Below are 12,012 nucleotides of genomic sequence, written 5' to 3'. Positions count from 1 at the left end.
TAATATACTTTAACCAACAATCTTTCTACCAAATGTTTGACACCAAAACCAAATTTAAAGTAGAATCTCTTAAACCCTATTTAAGAGCGAGTTTGTTTTACATGTTTTTCTATGAAATTTTAGATAAATATTTAATATTTTTTTTATTATATAATATTTCACTTTTTAAAATCCATTATATTATTATCGAAAGAATTTTAAAACTCTCATTTTACCTGAATTTTTAATATCGATCCGAACCACATAATTTTTTTGCAGTTAATATATAGTTATATTCGTCGAGTTAAGTTCACTTTGATGGAATTTTGTGATACACCTTTCTAGTATTTTTCTATGATTTTATTGGAAGCTTCCAAGAAAAACAAGAACATTTCATTTGATAATCCTCCTTGTATATAAGATTTTCTCAACCAAACGGTCCTTCAAGAACAAGTCAGCAAGTTAAAAACAGCAATTTTGCAAGGTCTACCCGCGCAAAAACACAACAATACATCGATGAAAGAGAAGAAAAATACAATCGAAAGAAATGGAGAGAATGAGGAAAATGAAGCTTACTCTCCTACTTTCATGGAACATTCCTAATCCTTTTCGTCTTCCATGGAAGATCAACCACCAAACGAAATACCCACCATTCAAATTTCTCATTATTTATATAATCAACATTCTCCCTTCTTCTCTTTCTCTCTCTTTTGATGTCATTCTCCTTCCCGACACGTTCTTGATCTGGTTCATCTTCAAAGAAACTTCATCATGGGTTCAATCTGACCTTTTGGGGTTTTTTTATTTATTATTTGATTGCCGTTTTCAATCGCCTGGATAAGGCACATGGATATCGTCTTTTGGTATTGCCCCATATCCATTTCTTTCTGTGAGGTTTCCAGAAATTTTCTCTCGTTCTACTGCCCATTGCCCGCTTCATTGGCTCCAAAAACAGGTACCCATTTGTGGGGTTTCTTGTTTCGTTTTGGATTTTTTTTCTTTTGATGATTGAGTTATGGTTTTGTGTTTGATAATTATGGAGTTTGATTGTCTCTGTAATTGGAAAAGTAGATGACAATACAGGTTTATTTGGTTGTGGCTTGATAATGGGTTTTTTTTAGTATTGCAGACATGGTGTTTGATAAAACTCAGAAGGATGATGCTCTGGCTTTTTCTTTATTTTGGTGGTTAAAGCATCCCTGTTTTATCTAAGAGGTCATAGGTTCAAATCCCGACCTCTACATGTGATGTATTGTTTAAGAAAACGGAGTTTAATGAAGAATTTTGATGTGTTGCTTTAAAGAAATGATGCTGTGTTGCTGGATCACCTTTTTTCCTATCCTGTCATCTGCAAACATGTCATGTCTATATTTAAGTTGTGGGTTGACGGTAGGATATGTAGAATCATAATTCATTCTGTTTAAGTTTATGGTTGGGCTCAAATATATGCAATATATAGTGTTTTCTCTGGTATCATGTTAATTGTTTCTTTATGGTATTTCTTTCTTTCATAGTTCTTTTTTCTTACCTTTTTGTTCATTGGAAGAAGATGAGAAATTTCACTGCACCATCGTAATATTTCTTTTCCTGCTATAGGAGCATATTATTCTTGTAAATTAGTTGCTAAGCTATATGCTTGATGCCACTCCCAAGCAGTTTTCAACTATGAATTCAACATCAGAGCAAAACAATAGAGATTATGCTGGGCTCAGCATCTCAAATGTAGCTGTTAATGGAAGACCATCTGTAGATAGGAATGGTGAGGTTTTCGTCAACAATCTGCATTTGCATTCTGCTCAAAGACCAAAACAAACTTTCAATTCTTTTACAACATTCTCCTGCAGCTAAGCAGATACTGATTTTGGCTGCGTGGTTGAGGAGTATTTTCCCTGGTCTAAATTTGCCAATCAATGCTTCTGATGAGGACCTCAAAGCATGCTTGTTGGATGCCAATGTGTTGTCCCAAATTCTGAACAAGCTAAGAAAACCTGGTTCTGCAAAGGAGGTATTATCCAACTAGTTTTGTCTTTGTTCCACAAGTTTTGGTTCTTTTTAAGTCCTTTTGTCATATCATACTGTTCACTGTTATGAGTATCAGTTTTCTGACACTAGGGAGGTTATGTTATCCATAATTTGGCTTCACGGGCAGAGAAGATCACAAGGTTCCTTGCAGCTATAGCCGACATGGGGATAGTAAAGTTAGACAGTACCGACATCGAAGATGTAATGTGCCCAGATTTAGAAAGTACTCTCATAATTTGTTTTCACAGAATAGCTATACTATTGAATCATCGATGGTGGTTTTCATTTGAGTGCATCATAGACTTCTATTGCACATGCTTTTAGATATATGTTTATGTGCAAATACATTTAGGACCTGAACCAAAATATTACCTAGTTCTCTATTTCGTATGTATATTTATCTTCTTTCTTGTTCTCACTCTCATTCTTAGATATTATTAAATTTCAGGGATCTATGGACTCTGTTTACAACTGTTTATGGTCAATTAGAGCACGGTTTATGTCGAACGACATGGGAGATAAACCTTTGGGATGTAAATCACCTGCTAAGTCAGAAAACATTCGTTTTGACACATCCTTACATGACCCTTTTTCTCCTATGTCGGGAGAAGAAAGGAGGAAAGTCTTATTTGAATCGAAATTTCTTCGTACCCTGAGTAGTCCTATTATGTCAGGTTTGACTTTTGCAAACATCAGCCATATTTGTACAAGAATTATGTTGGCCTCCCAACGAAGAGTTCAGCTCAAAATGGGTTTTACTTGTTTATCATTTTGAAACCTTGAAAATTCAACCGAAAGCCAGGAATTTAATGTGAAGTAAAAAAAGAAGAAGATCTATTCAAGTATAAACAGAAAACAGACGTCATGTTTTACTCAGTTTAATCACTAGATAGTAGTTACTAAACTTTGGTTTAGTACAGGCACTTTGGTCTTATAGACAGTTTTTCTTTTTACAACAGAACCATTGGGTGGATCAAATCACCAGGTTGGCCATAAGTTTCACGAAGTGTTTCAACTAAAGCAAGGTCGTTATGCTGATCTTCCGGCTGCAAAAATTTCAGAAATGATGAAATCAAATAGTCTAGACGTAAGTTCTTCTGATCCCCCACCTCCCACTCCCTTATTTTGTGTCTAATAAGCTTCATATGCTTCAGTTTGTGTATAGTCTTTCTGTGACATATATTGTTTATTTAACTTTGATGCACTTCAGCATCTCTTATTGCAGAATGCTCCAACACAATCACTTTTGAGTGTGGTGAACGGAATTCTTGATGAAAGTGTGGAAAAAAAGAATGGTGAAATTCCTCATGTATGGCCATGTAAATGCTTTACGGTGTTGCATGCGAAAGAACTTAGCTGTTTGCATATTTGTTGGTCAAAGTTTTTTCTTAAATATTCACTCCCTCCTTACATTTTTTTTTTTGTAGCGTGTGGCATGCCTGTTAAGAAAAGTAGTTCAAGAAATTGAGCGGCGTATTTCTACTCAAGCGGAACATCTTCGAACTGTAATGTCCCAAGTATTTTTGCACGATTGTTTTTCCCTTTGAATTATGTTTTGAAATTCTATGTCATGATTTTCTTTATCCAGCAAAACAATCTTTTCAAGGCCCGTGAAGAGAAATTCCAGTCTCGAATAAGAGTGCTCGAGGCACTTGCATCAAACATTAATGAAGAAAATCAGGTATTATTTTAGAATAATAAGTTTGATTATTATTTTTTTGTTTGAGTACTGTTATAATTTTCACATTATCTCGCGTCATTTTATTTTTCTTCAGTGTGTTCTTAGCCAGCTGCAACAAACAAAGGTTTGGCTCTTGACCATTTTGAAAATATATAATTTCTTATTTATATCTGGCTTTTGCTGCTAAGTATTTCGTGAAAGGTTTGGCTCAGAATCTTCTATGAGCCTTTTGTACTTGTGTAAACACTCACCAGCAGGAGGCTTTTGAAATTGCAGCAAGCTGAGAAGACTAAAGCGGAAGAAAAGAAGAATTCTGTCAATGAGGATGTGACCAGGTTGATTAAAGAAAGAGATGAATGCAAAGCAGAGATTGTACTCTTGAAGCAAGAATTGGAAACCGCTAAGAAGACATATGAGTTGCGTTGCTTGCAAGTGGAAATGGAAAAAGGTGAGGATGTGAGTAGGTTGATGAAAGAAAGAGATGAGAGCAAGGTAGAAATTACAATGTTGAAGCAAGAGTTAGAAATAGCTAAGAAAACATATGAATTACGTTGTTTGCAAGTAAAAACAGAAAAAGGTGAGGATGTGGTTAGATTGATTAAAGAAAGAGATGAAAGTAGAGAAAAAATCACAATGTTGGAACAAGAGTTGGAAACAACAAAAGAGATGTACGAATTGCGTTGCTTGCAAGTGAAAACAGAAAAAGGGGAGGATGTGAGTAGGTTGATTGAAGAAAGAGATGAAAACAAAGCCGAGATCACAAAGTTGAAGCAAGAGTTGGAAACAGCAAAGAAGACGTATGAATTACATTGCTTGCAAGTGGAAGCAGAAAAAGAGGAGGACGTGAGTAGGTTGATTAAAGAAAGAGATGAGAGCAAAGCCGAGATCACAATGTTGAAGCAAGAGTTGGAAACAACTAAGAAGACGTATGAATTGCGTCATTTGCAAGTGGAAACGAAAAAAGGTGAGGATGTGACTAGGTTAATTGAAGAAAGAGATGAAAGTAGAGCAGAAATTATATCCTTGAAGCAAGAGTTGGAAACAGCCAAGAAGACATATGAATTGCGTTGCTTGCAATTAGAAACAGAAAATGATGAGGGTATGACTAGGTTGATTAAAGAACGAGACGAAAGCAAAGTAAAGATCGTAACATTGAAGCAAGAGTTAGAAACAGCTAAGAATGCATATGAATTGCGTTGCTTGCAATTAGAAAAGGAAAAAGATGAAGATGTGGCTAGGTTGATTATGGAAAGAGATGAAAGTAAAACAGAGATTGCTATGCTAAAGCAAGAGTTGGAAACGGCTACAAAAACATATGAATTGCGTTGCTTGCAAGTGGAAACAGAAGCAAAATCTGCTCAATTAATGCTCAAGGAAAGGATAAAAGAACTTGAGGATCTCTTGGAAGATTCAAGTAATGAAGTGCAAAAACTTACAACAAGTTTTGAATCGAAGCAAAAAAAATGGAATGCAAAAGCAAACAGCTACAGGCGTATGATAGAATTTCAATACAATCTACTACAGGTGTGATTAGAAGAGCATTTTCATGTTTAGTTATTTTAAGAGAGATTATGACTAACAGAAATGCTTTATTAACTATTTAGGGTGTTAAATGCTCCTCGGAGTCTGTTAAAGAAGAGATTTTGAGAGTGAAGATGGACTATTCAAATGAAGTCAACCAATTAGGTAGTGATGATTGTGAGAAAGTTTTAGCACTATATAATGTTCAAAATAATGAGCTCTTATGATGAAGTCTACCTTTTCCAGGACTCAAACTCAAATCATTAGCACATGCAGCTGGAAACTATCATGTGTTGCTGGCTGAAAATAGAAAATTGTTTAATGAGATACAGGATTTAAAAGGTGAAATTCTTGTATTGAGTTCCACTGTGTTCACTGTTCACCACCATTTTAATCTTTTTTTGTATCACTTAATCTTTTCCCTTCCATCAGGAAACATCAGAGTGTATTGTCGAATAAGGCCGTTTTTGACCGGGCAGAAAGACAAACAGATGACCATAGAATATATTGGTGAAAATGGAGAAGTGGTCATCGCAAACCCAACCAAGCCTGGGAAAGAAGGTCATAAGTTATTTAAGTTTAACAAGGTGTACAGCCCAGCATCAACTCAAGGTCTCTTTCTTTTCATTTTATCATGTAGTCTTGTATATGTAGAATGTCTTTGTAGCTTTTCGAGCAACAGAGGTATCTTTGCAACTATTAATTGTTGTGTTGTCTTTATTAAATGCAGGGGAGGTCTTTACTGATATCCAACCATTGATACGATCTGTACTTGATGGATACAATGTTTGCATATTTGCCTATGGCCAAACTGGTTCTGGAAAGACATATACAATGGTATGCTTCCTTTACATGTTTCAATAATACATACAATTTCTTTTGAGCTCCCACTGATGAGATCTGTCACATTGTTTCCTTTAAGACCGGTCCTAATGGTGCTACTAAGGAGAACTGGGGAGTTAATTATCGAGCGCTCAACGACCTTTTTGAAATCTCTCAAACTAGAAGTGGTGCCATTTCCTATGAAGTTGGCACACAGATGGTTGAAATTTATAATGAACAAGTGAGGGATTTACTTTCAAGCAACGCTTCCCAGAAGAAATATCCTTTTTAACCATGCAGTATAATGTTAACACCAAATACAAGTCATTTTTCGTTTAAGTATATGACGTGAGCCACTAATTTTTTAATTATATATTACACATTTTTAAGGTTGTCAGTCTATTATTTGATTTCAAATAAGGATTGCAATTTCAACAAATTTTTAGCTCTTGTTTATCTTAACTCTCACACACTTGGGATTTTGACTCATTCCCAACCATTTGGACTTGCGGTACCTGATGCTACCTTGCTTCCAGTGAACTCAACCTCAGATGTTATAGAACTAATGGACATTGGACTGAAGAACAGAGCAGTTGGTGCCACTGCCATGAACGAAAGAAGTAGTCGGTCACATAGGTTAGTATGTTTTATTATACTCTCGAATGTTTATTTCTATATTATTTCTTTCTTATCTTTCATGCAAACCTACAGTATTGTGACTATTCATGTGCGTGGGACGGATTTGAAGGGTGGTTCCTCATTGCATGGAAATCTTCATTTGGTAGATCTTGCTGGAAGTGAGCGGGTTGACCGCTCTGAAGTTACAGGAGATAGACTCAAAGAAGCACAACATATAAACAAATCATTGTCCGCACTTGGTGATGTCATTTTTGCTCTAGCACAAAAGAGCTCTCATGTTCCATATAGAAATAGCAAGCTCACTCAAGTCCTTCAAAGCTCTCTTGGTATTATTTCCCAATTTTCTAGCAAACATTTGTTTCATTTGTTTGATTTGTATGGATATGATACTATTTTGCTATCCCTTTGGGGACATCCAATAAAATTGGAACGATACTCATTTTGCCAACGAAACTTCTGAATGAGTACAAATTTGGAATCTCTGTTGCAGGCGGTCAAGCAAAGACGGTCATGTTTGTACAGCTTAATCCCGACGTGAACTCATATTCTGAGTCCTTGAGCACACTAAAGTTTGCAGAGAGAGTTTCGGGAGTTGAGTTAGGAGCAGCTCGGAGCACCAAGGAAGGAAGGGATGTTAGAGAGCTAATGGACCAGGTGAGCATGTCTCATCTTGATTTGTATTGGAATCGTTTATAACAAAAATCAAAACTTTGTTCCTGTTTCAGGTGGCATCTCTGAAAGACACTATCAGCAAAAGGGATGAGGAGATTGATAGGCTACAACTTCTCAAAGACCTCAAGAACAATGTGTATAACGGTATCAATGCCGAGAAGCGCAGCGCAGCTTCTATGAACAAAGATGTGAATGGCGGAGTGCCAAGAGTTCAGAAGCCTTTGGGTGGGAAGAGCATAGGAGGAGCTGTGGAGAAAGCTGGTTTAGATCATGACAACGCATCAGATCATAGTGATGCGCATTCTGAAGCAGACTCACATCATTCGATGGATGATATGAAGAACCATAACGAAGTTATTCAGCGACTAGACATAGGTCAGAATATTATTGAAGATGATGAGACATTAGGATTTGCAGATCGAGATTATGAAGAAAGAATAATGGACATTGTTGATGATCTTACTGTTGAAACAGAAAATGATGCAACTACAGAAAGTCCGAATATCACTCAATCCACAAAATCAGCAGAGAAGTTGGAAAAGTGAGTCGCTTTGCCTTTTGAAAGCTTAGATTTGCGGTTCATGTGGTGATTGTTTCTTTTGTTCTCTTCCTTAAAACCTTAAACTATTAAGAGCGATTCGTTTCATTGTACAAAACTTTAACTCACAACAGTTTTGTTTTTGGTTTACTTCCTTAAAAAATCGTACAGCGTTAGAAAACTGGAAAAGTGAAACATTTCATTTTACAAAAGTTTTAACTCCATGCTTTGCAGGCCCAGATCTACAACTACTATTTCTAGGACTTTGTATAAACATCCACAAACTGCATCAACAACACTGCCAGGATCCAAGGAGCCTTCAAGGTTATCCTCAGCACCAAGTATGTGAGAGTTAAATATTTCATTTATTTTCTATCAAGTTTTTTACTCTCATTTTTTTTTTTGGTTTAGCAAATGAAAATAAGCTCTCTTATTTTAGAGGAAAGTAGAGTATCATGATTTTTTTTCCTGAATATACAGGGTTCATATTCCATTAGTAGTTAATTTGAATAATAGTTGTGAAATAAAAGTCGTAATATGATAGTATTTTTGTCCATGATCGTTCATGTTCTTTTTTTCTTTAAACTACCCTTTACATGAATATTGCATACTTTATTTCATTATTTTCCATTAACTTCTTTTTTACAAAAAACTATTTAATAAAAATCTAATGTAACATGTTATCTAGACCTCGTTTGATAACTAATTTGTATTTGGTTTTTTTTTTTTTCTTTTAAAAATACTTATGAACAGTACTTCAGTTTCCTTGCTTCACTACATACTTTAAAAAAAAAAAAAAATTAAAAACCTTGCTAAATTTTGAAAACTAAAAAAAAAAAAAAGTTATTATAAACTTAGATTTTATTTTTAAAATTTGGTTTAGAATTCAAATATGTTATTAAGTAAGATGAAGAGCTTACCAAAAAAGCCCCTAGAGGTGTGGCCTCATTGACAAGGGTTTGGTGTCTCCGGATCATACTGACTTGGTAAGTCCCAAGTTCAAACATTCAAGAAAACTTAATACTAAAATCCCTTGATACTTTAAAGTTCGGGCTTTGGGGCGGCTCGAGTGCCCTCGAGTGTAGAGGAGCTAAGCTTACTTAACAAACCATTTTGTGGAAACAAATATAATTTTCACAAACAAAGTTATCAAACAGGGTCTTATTCATTTGATAAGTATCATGTATCAAGTTCCAAGTAATTTTTCAAATGATTAACAAAGATTAAAATTGAGAAGAAATAGGGACTATTTTTTTAAAGCATATTGTAAATCTTATTTATTATCTGTCCTAACATCAATTAAGCTAATGCTTTGTTACAGGTCTTAAGAAAACTGTAACAGGACTCAAGTCTGGTAAAAGATGGCAGTAATTTCAAAGGGAACTTTCCTTTCATTTTCTTTTTCTTTTTTATTGGTTTTTCACAGGTTTTTTTTTTAATTTTTTTAATTTTTTTAATTTTTTTTTATTATCCTTTTCAAATTTCATTGAGAAAAAAATATAGGTTAGGAAAATTAATTACCATAAAGTTCTGTATATAAAAGGTGTCTATGTATAGTCCTCAAATTGGGATGACAGAAGTGTATAAAAATTAAATTTTAAATAGAAATATCGTTTTTGGTTTGGGTTCAGATTGTAGGTTGCAACTCGCCCGCACCTGCATAAAGCTAGAATCAGCAACTTACTACCTAAATATGGCTTAAGGATATTTAGAGAATATCTCATACTTAGAGTTGGATAGATTTAAAATCATAACCCCTATTGATGTATAATTAAATTGAAACATTAAATAGTTGTACAATGTATGGCAATGTGTTTAGAAAATTAGACTGATGGGCACTTTTCTATCTAAGCTAGCTAGACTATGAAATGTTTACGTCCTTGGGCTTTGATACAAACTATAGCGACATAAACTTTACATCCTCGAAGACTCTCTAGGGCTATATTTTGCATATATATACGTTTGGGGACATGAAATTTTGCAATAGGTCAAAATAGAAATAAACACAAAATAGTTGGAGCCTCAAGTAAAATGTTTTATAACGTCAAGCAAAATAAATTGTTATCAAAACTTGAAACATGTATTCAAAATCAAGGTTTACATAGTTAAAAAAAGAAAGAATTCACATATATAACTACTCGTCAACTTCTCTAAGTGTTGCACGTCATTCATCTTATCTATTCATAAATGAGTTGATCATAGCAGTTACTTCATTGGAGATTATCATTGTTGTAGGACACATGTCAAGGAGGTTAGTATGGTGCAACCAAGTTTGAGGGGCTAGCATAATGGAGATTACATTTGAATGCGAGTCAATCACAAATGCAGTACAAGCAACATTCACAAGGCTAACGAATAAAAGTAGGATGTCGTCCATAATAAAAAGATTAAAGTGCCAATAATCACTATCCTTATCCTCCAATGCAATTCAACCACTCAAATACTTTTGAAATATTTATATTTAGATATGATTCAAGGAGATTAAATTTAAATAAGTCTAATCATATACATTTGTTATCACCTAACAAATCAAATCTCGATGTATTACTAGGAAACTTCTATCTAAAGAAAAAGAGAAACTTTTTAAATATAGTAAGAGAGACTAGGAGAGTATAACAATTAACATAAAGTAAAGAGTCAGAAAAATATTACACTTACCTTAATAAATATTTTTCTTTCTTCGTTATCTTAAGTCGATAAATCCGAGGTTACACCAAAAGACGTACTATATTCTATAAAAATTTGAGCCTAAACACAAACTTCAAGAATTTTTCCTTGCAAACAAATTAAACATTTCCCTTTTATCATATTCAAAACAATCAAGTCATTATCAAAAACCTAATTTTCCCCTCCATTGGGACACGTGTCCATGCATTTCACCACTTAGTGAAGTACACGTGTCAAACTTCCACCTTTACACGTGTCACATTCTAATTCGTTTATAAAAATTATCTCCCCGTAATGGCGAAATGTCCAAGTCTATAAATTAACTATATTTTTTGTCGTCTTCCCGTTTACTTTTTTATCTCCACAAAAGAAAAATATATATATATATATATATAATAAATCATAATATTTTATTTTAAAATCAAACCACGTGTGCCGTGTCCATCATGACCGATTCTACACCGTACACGTGGCGTTTAGTGGCAATCTAACATCAGCCTTTGCATGGAAGGAACCTTCATTCTGGGCCCATGTCCTATCATTAACTGCCACGTATTTTCATTTTAAATTTTGTTGTCTTTTCTTGACACGTGGTGAGTTCTAAATGGTTTATTCACACTAGCTTAAATTGGTGGGCTCCACTTTATCGCAGCCGACACTAAAAATGGAGATTTGCTATTATTAAGGGAAAAAAAATAAATCCGATTAATTAATTATATTTATTTTAAGTTTGGCCCAAGTATTTCTAAAGTTTTGATTTTATACTAAATTTATCGAGTTATTAAATCAAGTCTTTAATAGATAACAATGTGGCAACTCTCAATTCGATTGTGATGTTATTATATTATTATTTTTTATATAATTTTAAATTTAATAGCATCGAATTAAAATATTCAAATAACTAGTTAAATTGTTATCAGGTTGACTTATTTGTAATGTTATATAGTAATAATACTAAATTTTATTCGACATGTCAACATTTTCATCGATATTTTCATATTTCACGAGTTCGCATTTGACATAAAGGATAAATTGACATTTTTATTATATCGTAAAAATATTTATAAGACATAACAAATAAAGAAGCAAAAATCAATAATATAAATATTAAATAAGCAATAAAAATGCTAATTTATTTTTTAAAAAATAAAAAATATTTATTTATCAAATTAAAAAATATATATTTTTTAATAATTTTTTTTAGAAATATTTATCTATAGTTTTATAGAAATTTAATGATATGAGACATCGACATTTTTCAGACATATTATGAGGAACTTTGTTAAAAATTTAAAAACAAATTAAATATTTAGCTAAAAGAGAAATTATGCTGATAATGATTATCAAGCACACCCTTTATCTTTCACTTAATTAAAATGTATACCAAATGAAAAAAGAAAAAGGAAAAAGGTATACTTTCAAATTAAGTTCACATCTTAAATTATGTGGAGAGCATTTTAGGTTTGTAAGT

General features: G+C 33.5%; 1 protein-coding gene across 8 annotated transcripts; it reads left to right on the top strand.

The window, feature by feature from the left end:
- The first annotated feature begins 404 nt into the window (after positions 1–404).
- Positions 405–10,538, top strand: LOC120091074 (kinesin-like protein KIN-14P). 8 transcript variants are annotated; one of them, XM_039048895.1, is made up of 23 exons: positions 405–934; positions 1,576–1,738; positions 1,824–1,984; positions 2,092–2,202; positions 2,450–2,675; positions 2,961–3,088; positions 3,212–3,310; positions 3,429–3,506; positions 3,590–3,682; positions 3,777–3,806; positions 3,959–5,206; positions 5,287–5,368; positions 5,450–5,545; positions 5,636–5,815; positions 5,934–6,040; positions 6,126–6,304; positions 6,497–6,661; positions 6,737–6,990; positions 7,155–7,318; positions 7,390–7,711; positions 7,811–7,877; positions 8,109–8,215; positions 9,196–9,499. In XM_039048895.1, the coding sequence occupies exons 2-23, from the start codon at positions 1,612–1,614 to the stop codon at positions 9,243–9,245; spliced, it is 4,074 nt and encodes a 1,357-aa protein (XP_038904823.1). In that variant the 5' UTR covers positions 405–934; positions 1,576–1,611; the 3' UTR covers positions 9,246–9,499. The 8 variants fall into 8 exon arrangements, with proteins under 8 accessions (XP_038904823.1, XP_038904816.1, XP_038904821.1 ...); XM_039048888.1 differs by lacking the exon at positions 9,196–9,499 and adding an exon at positions 10,110–10,538 and having other exon boundaries at positions 406–934; positions 7,390–7,877; XM_039048893.1 differs by having other exon boundaries at positions 407–934; positions 1,636–1,738; positions 7,390–7,877.
- The last annotated feature ends 1,474 nt before the right edge of the window (positions 10,539–12,012 follow it).

This window comes from Benincasa hispida, chromosome 11 (assembly GCF_009727055.1).
Source record: "Benincasa hispida cultivar B227 chromosome 11, ASM972705v1, whole genome shotgun sequence".
In the NCBI taxonomy this organism is placed as follows: domain Eukaryota; kingdom Viridiplantae; phylum Streptophyta; class Magnoliopsida; order Cucurbitales; family Cucurbitaceae; genus Benincasa; species Benincasa hispida.
Note: the sequence above shows the minus strand (reverse complement) of the source record. Positions and strands in the feature narration are given on the sequence as shown.

Bases quoted from the DNA above. Each gene is read 5' to 3' on its own strand.
- LOC120091074 (XM_039048887.1), top strand. From the start codon at position 1,612: ATGCTTGATGCCACTCCCAAGCAGTTTTCAACTATGAATTCAACATCA. The intron at 5,207-5,286 runs GTGTGATTAGAA...TTAACTATTTAG, and splicing joins TTCAATACAATCTACTACAG to GGTGTTAAATGCTCCTCGGA. The intron at 7,878-8,108 runs GTGAGTCGCTTT...CATGCTTTGCAG, and splicing joins TCAGCAGAGAAGTTGGAAAA to GCCCAGATCTACAACTACTA.